This window comes from Saimiri boliviensis, chromosome 1 (genome assembly GCF_048565385.1).
Source record: "Saimiri boliviensis isolate mSaiBol1 chromosome 1, mSaiBol1.pri, whole genome shotgun sequence".
NCBI lineage: Eukaryota > Metazoa > Chordata > Mammalia > Primates > Cebidae > Saimiri > Saimiri boliviensis.
The window spans coordinates 226,923,353-226,932,035 of record NC_133449.1 but is presented as its reverse complement, the minus strand read 5'-3'; the positions used below and the strand labels follow the sequence as shown (position 1 = coordinate 226,932,035).

The 8,683-nt window shown below is 44.1% G+C and overlaps 1 protein-coding gene across 1 annotated transcript; it reads right to left on the bottom strand.

The window, feature by feature from the left end:
• Nucleotides 1–2,156: 2,156 nt before the first annotated feature.
• Nucleotides 2,157–4,593, bottom strand: RPS23 (ribosomal protein S23). The gene is made up of 4 exons (XM_003920791.4): nucleotides 4,487–4,593; nucleotides 3,864–4,023; nucleotides 2,499–2,619; nucleotides 2,157–2,354 (listed from the first exon to the last, which is right to left on the bottom strand). Exons 1-4 carry the CDS (start codon nucleotides 4,488–4,490, stop codon nucleotides 2,208–2,210), a joined length of 432 nt encoding a protein of 143 aa, XP_003920840.1. The 5' UTR covers nucleotides 4,491–4,593; the 3' UTR covers nucleotides 2,157–2,207.
• Nucleotides 4,594–8,683: the final 4,090 nt, after the last annotated feature.

Here is an 8,683-nt window from a genome sequence, read left to right as displayed (position 1 = left end):
CCTTGCTCTTGTTGCCCAGGCTGGAGTGCAATGGCGCAATCTAGGCTCACCGCAACCTCCACTCCTTGGGTTCAAGCGATTCTCCTGCCTCAGCCTCCTGAGTAGCTGGGATTACAGATAGGTGTCACCACACCTGTCTAATTTTGTATTTTTAGTAGAGACTGGGTTTCTCCATTCAGACTGTTCTCGAACTCCTGACCTCCCAACCTCAGGTGATCCGCCCGCCTCAGCCTCCCAAAGTGCTGGAATTACAGGCTTAGCTTTTCTACATCTACCAAGAAAAAAAACGCTGCTAGAATTTTGCATACATTTTGTGCCCAAGGTGAGTGTATCATTCCTCTCAGCATAGACCTGGGCTTGCAGTCAGGCCTGGCATCCATGTCATGTTGGATACGTGAAGGGGGGCTCAGCCATAAGGCAGTGAGGAATGGGTTGGGGGCCACACAGAGAAAGCAGAAGGCACTAAGACCAGGCTCAGCCACTTTTGTATCTGAGGCGCTGGAGGTTTATGGGTCAATTTGGCAGCCTCTGAACCTCTGGCAGGACGGCTCTGCAAGTGAAAAGGGTGTCCCGGGTGCAGCCAAAAAGCTACAGCTGTGACGCATTGTCGAAGCTGTTTTGACGAGTCCGAGAAAGCAGAACTGTGAGAGGTCCCTGGGAACCCGTGCTATCCCAGCCCCTTCCTGGTGCACCTCCCTGCGGTCACAAGGACCACACTGCCCGGCGAGAGCTGACTGCCCCGCACCTGAGGCCCGGGGCCTGGAACCAGGCTGCAACAGCAGCCTCCATCCCTGGTTCTGGCCCGGTGAGCAAGGCCCAGCAATCTCTCTCGCATCACAGAGTTGGGTCAGCTAAGGCCCATCCGAAAGTACAATACTGACTGCAGCTACACATTAGGAAATGCCGGTGCAAACCAACAGGCAGCCTTTCCACCATTATGGACAGAGACTACGAGCATCAAAGAGATAAGCACATATGTGCTGGAAAACAAGCTCTGAAATAAAAGGAGCAGGTGACATGCAAGGCACCCTAATAACAGGAACAGAGTACTGAGGCTGGGTGCGGAACACACGTTTCAGCATGAGGAACGGAGACCAGTGTTGCTGGGGCGGAAAGCCAAGGAGAAAAATGGCAGGCTAAGGCTGGAATATGCAGGGATGAGGCACAACCTGGGTCCTTCTGTGCCATGGCAAAGGTTCTGCTCCCGATCCAATGGGAAATGGGCAACCAAATCAATTGTTTCCAAAGATCCTAAAGACAGTGTAAAGCTGATCGCAAACTCCCAACTTCAGATGATCTTTAGGATTTGATCTAAAGGCTGATTAATCCGTATTTACCGTTAACAGTAGTTTCTTAGATCAGATTTAAATCAGAAGGCCAATAGCTTCATTTCAACCATGCTACTGTATCTGTGAAAATTCTTAAACAAGTATTTGTGAAGGGCAAACCCTGCATGTACTCAACACCTAGCTTAATTAAAAACCAATATTGTCTCTGCACTAAACCACATTCATTGCTGACTGGTCTTTGAAGACATGGAGGTTGCTGACAAAGTCATGAGAAAATACTGAAAACAAGTCTTGTCATATACGTATCTGATCTCTGTTGCCTGGCATGTACTTCCACCAACTAACTGATCCAATGCCTGTATCCTATTTCAAACACAGTAATGTGACATATTACAACTGGATCCTGACATCTTTAAGTAATTCAATAGAGTGGGGAGCAATTTTGAGGTTACTATTTATCATCTTGGGTCCCTGAAAGATGGATACAAGAATATGCATTTCCAAGGGCACCTAAGATCATCTATGGGAATGAAACCTGGCAACTGCTTGAAGAGTTGCACTAGATACAGAAAATACCAAGAATAAAAAATAAATTATCTCGCTATAATTTCAGTGTTTTTTTAAGTTCCATTAAAGCTCTTAAATAGTACAACACTGTATATTTACTCCAGATCTATCTCATTTTCTTATTCCACAGGATGAGGGAAATTGTGCCATGTTATAAACCTAGAGAATCCTAAAACAACTCTGTCTTATCATCACCTGAAATTTGGTAAACGTCCTGTGTTTGCTGGTTTAGGATTTAAAAAAAAAAACAGGTAAAGAACACAATCTTTGTAGTGAGAACAGGGGACAATACGATACAAACATTTTTTGGCATATGAAAATTTATTACTACAGTGTTTTCACCATTAAAATTTATGATCTTGGTCTTTCCTTCTTGCCTTTGTATAGGGCCAAAAGAGAGACATTGGCTACTTTGACAACCTTAAAGCGAACTCCAGGAATATCACCAACAGCATGACCTTTGCGACCAAATCCAGCAACCAGAACTTCATCGTTTTCCTGGAATAAAATAAAAAGTGTATTTATGGTGTCAGTGGCAATCACAAAAATACTCTTTCATGTGAGGTAACTCCCTTGGATCAGATAAAAATGTGTGGGAGGCCACCCCAAAAACAGAAGCTACAGAAGAATTGAAATGCTCACCTCAATGAAGTTCAAGCAACCATCATTGGGTACAAAGGCTGTGATTTTCTTGCCATTCTTGATCAGCTGGACCCTGACACACTTCCTAATGGCAGAATTTGGCTGCTTGGCTTCAACTCCTCTGAAACAAAAGGCACAGCAGAGTGAGCTGGCTTTCTGAAAAAGGATTTTTTCATATAAACTAGAGGATTAATGAGAAACCGTTTCTCCTTTCAATCTAACCTCAAATGGCTGAAGTCCTGTGATGTCAACCAAGTTTTCTGTCAGTCTTAATTTCATTAGCACCAACAGGGGAAATTTCTAGACCCTTCACAGTTGTAAAATTAAGACCAGACTAGCAGTGTGGGCCTGTAGTCCCATCTACTTGCCAGGCCAAGGTAGGAGGATCTATCCCTAGGAGGTCAAGGCTGCCAGCCTGGGTGACAAGACACTGTGTCTCCAAAAAAAAAAAAAAAAAAAAAAAAAAGATGTCTGCTGTAAGAAAGTCTAGGCTGGTCACAGTGGCTCATTCCTGTTATCCCAGAACTTTGGGAGGTCAAGGCGGGTGGATCACCTGAGGTCAAGAGTTTGAGACCAGCCTGGTCAACATGGCGAAACCTTGTCGCTACTAAAAATACAAAATATTAGCCGGCTTGGTGGTGGGCATCTGTAATCCCAGCTGAGAGGCTGAGGATGCAGGGAGCAGAGATTGCACCACTGCACTCCAGCCTAGGTGACAGAGATAGACTCTCTCTCTCAAAAAAAAAAAAAAAAAAAAAAAAAAAAAAAAATTAGACATGCAGGGAGCAGAGATTGCACCACTGCACTCCAGCCTAGGTGACAGAGATAGACTCTCTCTCTCTCAAAAAAAAAAAAAAAAAAAAAAAAAAAAAAAAAATTAGACAAAAAGATGGCTCTACCATGAATTAGAACTGAACCATATGAAATTATCATTTTTAAAAGTCAAAACCAGTCAGATATTGGCAATTTCATGTCTCCATCTTAGGTGTACGACCTCAGTCAATTCTGATGCAAGTCACTTCACCTTATCAAGTAGAAAAATCATTTCATTGTAGATTCAATGGCTGACACGTGCCATTTACTTATAACATCTCCCACAGTAGAAGTGTGTCCTTTACTTCATCATCCTTAGTATCTTCTGCAATTCCTCCCAGGCCAACTTAAAAAAAAAAACAACCCTAACCAACTATTAAGTGCTAATTTTACCAACTTTTAAATAGAACAAACGTTCTGCAATTTTACCCGCAATGCCCAAGTGAACACCACTACACAAAAACCAGTAATTACTTTAAAAACAAGAATTCAGTAAGTTTATGTCTCGAGTTCCTATAATAAACTAAACCTTGCCCGGAGCAATAGACTTACACTTTTTCTAGCACGATTCCTTTTGCATGAGAAGCACCTCCAAAAGGGTTGGCCTTCAGGGCTGTGCCCAGATGGGCTTTCTTGTACTGTTTATCATGCCACTTCTGGTCTCGTCGGTGGCTACGGAGCTTCCTAGCAGTACGAAGTCCACGACACTTGCCTAGAAATTAAAATATTTTAGTTCTTCCGAAAAAACACGCCATCTACGTGTTTCATATCTTTTTAAACACTCGCCTCACCTGTAATAAACCCTTAAACCGACTGGCTCTCGTATACTGACTCGTGGGACAATCGGCCTTCCCCTCAACCGGCTAATAAACGTTCGAAGAGGGCTCTGGAGGGTGTGTTCTCCTAAAGGACGAGGCCCCGCTCGACCGCTCGGGAGAAGCGCCGGTCTCCCTGCGTCCCTCTGTATCACGACCTCGGCGGCTTACGCGCCGCATGGGCCCTTTCCGCGTCCGACCATGTGCATCCTGGAGCGGCGCTTCCCCGGCCCTCTCCCCGCCCTCCCCCATGGAGCCTCTCCGTGGCATCCCGCTCCCTACTCTATTCGCTTCCGGCTGCCTGTTCCCAAGACCCCAAGTCCCGCTTACGGTGCCCTCAGAAGGGCCCGGACAGCTCACCCATTCTGCCGGCGTCACGAGCCTGAGCGAAAGAGAGAAGCAGCGCAGGAAGGAGCCACAAGCCACCGCGAGCAAGCCCCGCCCAGCCAAGGACCCCGAGCCGCGGTCTGCGCCGCGCCTGACCCGAGGCTGGAGTCTCTCCTTTGAAAACGACGCGTTTGCATCACTTTCCTGAGCCAGAATCTGCATTTTATTTAATTTGTACGCTATTCAGAGATATCTAACTTACATCGTTTTTCCCCTCTTTTTCACGTGAATGCTGGAGACCGGAGGAACGTGGACTACCAATCCCAGAATGCTTTGCATGGGACCCACTCACCACGCAAGCGGCCCTTGGCAAAGCCACGGCGCGTGGGGTGCCGGGATGTGCTAGTCGGAGCTAGGTCTGAGGAGAGAGAGGTCGCTGAGCTGAATCTTTGTGGAGTGGAGTGGAGTGGGGCGGGAGTCCTCTGAGTAGGATGGAAATTTAGACTTCTGAGCCTTAATTCATTCTCACAAGCAACACAGTAAATTGTAAAATGTAGTGAAGCAATGTAGTGTAGCAACGAAAACCCCAAGCTTTGGAGCCAGACTGTGCCTCTAACTCTAAAGCTGCCATTTATTTTGACTGGTGTGCGACCTTGGGCGAGTCATTTAATTACTTTTTTTTTTTTTTTTTTTTTGAGAAAGGGTCTCACTCTGTCATTCAGGCTGGAGTGCAGTGGTGCGATCTCGGCTCACTACAACTTCTGCCTCCCGGGTTCAAGCGATTGTCCCACCTCAGCCTCCTGAGTAGCTGGAGTTACAGGTGTCCACCACCCGACTAATTTTTGTATTTTCAGTAGAGACGGAGTTTCGCCGTGGTAGCCAGGCTGGTCTCGAACTCTTGGCTTCAAGTGATTCACCTGCCTTGGCCTCCCAGAGTGCTGGGATTACAGACGTATGCCACTGCGCTTGGCCATTTAATTTACTCTTATAGTTAGTTTCTCCTGTAAGATGAACTAGCTATGAGAGGTTTCTGGGATATTGGTTCACTCAGCAAGGATTTAAAAATATGCTTTCTATGTGCTCTAGATGCTGTTGTAGGTACCGGGAATATGACGGTTAAATTAATAGGGTAAAAGTTTCTGTTCTGATAGAGTTTATTTTCTAAGTGTAAGAGGACAGATTAGATAGATAGATGTAAATTAAATAATTTTGAAAATACTGTAAAGCTATGGAGAAAATATAGCTGGATGGGTAATAGTGACTTGGGGATGAGGGTGGCTACTCTGGATAGGGTAGTTTAAGGAGACATCTCTGTGGAGGTGTAGAATGGGCTAGTGCTTTGTTTTGTTTTTTCCTCTTGAGACAGAGTCTTGCTCTTTCACCCCAGCTGGAGTGCAGTGGCACAACCTCTGCTCACTGCAACCTCTGCCTCCCCATTTCAAGCAATTCTCCTGCCTCAGCTTCCTCAGTAGCTGGGATTACAGGCTCCTGTCACCATGCCCAGCTAATTTTTGTATTTTTAGAGATGGGGGTTTCACCATCTTGGTCAGGCTAGTCTTGAACTCCTGATTTTGTGATCCACCTGCCTCAGCCTCCCAACGTGGGATTACAGCTGTGAGCCACTGCACCCATCCGGGTTAGTGCTTTTTAAAAACTGAAAGATCAGTGAAGAAGGGGAGCATAACTGAGTAGCAGTGTGGCACTAGATAGAGTCTGAGAGTTACACAGCGACATGTGGAGCCTGTACCCCATGGTAAAGCCGTTTTCTACTCTTCTGGTGATTTAAGGCCATAGTAAAATTTTGAGCATGTGAGTAGGTACCAAAATAGGATTTGTGTTTTTATGGGATTATTCTGGCTGTTGAGAGGAGAAAAAGACATGAATCTGGGAGGCCACTTGGGAAGGTATTGCAATAGCTCAGATGAGAGACGGTGATAGCTTGGACCCTCAGTGGAGATGGTAAAAAGTGGTTGGGTCAGATATACTCTTTGGTGGTAGAATGAACAGATTTTGCTCAGTACTGTAGGATGCGAGAGAGGAGTTAATTAGAGTGCTGTGATTTTTGATCTGAGCACTTGGTTGAGTTGTAGAGCTGTGAGTTGTAAGTTGGGTGAGTTGCAGAGTGGGAAATACTAGGAGAGAAGCCAATTTCAAAGGAGGAAATGAGTGCTGGTCTGGATGTGTTAAGTTTGAGCTGTCAGACATTCAGGGATGTGAAGGGGACAGTTGAATGTATGATACAAAGTTCAGGAGTCATCAATGAATAAATAGTATTAAAATCTCTGGCTCTGACTGAGATAGCTTAGGCCATGACTGGTAGAACAGAGAAAGATTAGAGTCCTGAGCATACCAAAGTTTAGTGGTACAGAAGAGAAGGCAGCTGAAGCAAAATAGATGAAGAAAGAGCGGCCAGTGTTACATTCTGTTCAAAGCCAAGTGAAGAAAGGAGTGAAGAAGTATGAAAAGAGGTAAGATGACTGAGAATTGTCTTCTGGACTCGACAGTGTGGAGGTTACTGGTCACTTTGTCAAAAGCGGATTCCATGGAGTATTGAAAGTGAAAGGCTGCTGGGATTGGACTGAAGAGAATATGGGAGGGAAGGCAGTCTAGACAGCAAATATAGACAATTTTTCAAGGCATTTTTATTACGTGCAGAGAAATGGGACCACATTTGGAGGGGGAATGTGGAATTAGGAGGGTTATATTTATTTATTTTATTTATTTATTTTTGAGATGGAGTTTTGCTCTCATTACCCAGGCAGGAGTGCAATGGCACTGTCTTGGCTTACCGCAACCTCTGCCTCCCGGGTTCAAGCGATTCTCCTGTCTCATCCTCCCTAGTAGCTTGGATTACAGGCATGTGCCATTACGCTTGGCTGATTTTGTATTTTTAGTAGAGACGGGTTTCTCCATGTTGACCAGGCTGGTCTTGAACTCCTGACCTCAGGTGATCCATCTGCCTCAGCCTCCCAAAGTGCTGGGATTACAGGTGTAAGCCACCACACCTGGTGAGGGTTTTATTTTTAAGATGACAATTTATGTGACATTTTTGTATGCTGATCAGATTGAGAAAATTAAAAATGGGCTATTCAGCAGAGAAAGGGGAGAATTGCAGGAGCAGGTCCTTGAGTGGACTAGAAGGGTGCCCAAGTGGAGGAGTTAACTGTAGGAACAATAACAGTTTATGTACAGTAATAGAGTGATGGATACAGCAGCAAGTAAATTGGAAGATTGGATGAAAGGAGGTTGTGGAGCTTCTCTTCTGACTTAGTTTTTCAGTGAAATAAAAAGCAAGGCCATCAGTGAAGAGAAAGAGTGGGAGAAAAAGGGTAAGATGTGAAATCATCATCAACAATAACAATACAGGCATTAGACAGTACTTACTATATGCCAGATGCTATTTTTGGTTTATATGTATTAACTCATTTTATTTTCATAAGGAATTTTACTGAGGGATAGATCTACAGAAACTGAGGCTCTGGTGAGTTTAACTTGCCCAAGGTCACATATTTAGTAAGTGGTAGAACTAAGATTTTAACCCAGGTAATCTGGTTTTAGAATCTTATATTTGACCCCTATATTATACTGCCTCCTAATCTAGAATGGTAGGAAAATGCATTGACAAGAAAATAGGGTTGTTGAGCAGTTCTTAGAGCCCATCTGAAATCTGTGTTTATGAAGTGACATCAGTGAGTTATTTGTATTTCTTCAGATTCATTCAATGAAATAACTGAAGAGGTGAGGAGGTGGATTTAAATGGCTGGGGTTGAGGTCTAGTCAGATAAGTATGATGGAGGGAGGGCAAAGGAATTAAGAGTATTTTCAGGAAAAGAATTAAACAGTGATGAAAACTGAAATCAAAGCTGGAGGAGTAAAGCGTCACGAATAGCCAGAATGCTTCCGGAGAAGGACTAGCCCTACCAGATATGGGAAATTTTATGTAACTAAGAGAATACAACTAAGAGAGTACAATATTGGCACAAAGTAGACAAATTGTTGAATAGAACAGAGAATGAATAAATCCCAGCAAGAGATTCATATGAGTATAGAATATTATTAAATGACAAAAGTAGATGTCAGATCAATGGGTAAAGGAGGGACTTTCAAAAAGATAGAGCTAAAGTCCTAGCCAGAGCAATTAGGTAAGAAAGAAAAGGCATTCATTTTGGAAAGGAAGAAATTAAATTGTATTTCTTTGCACATGACGTGATCCTGTGTCTAGAAAACACT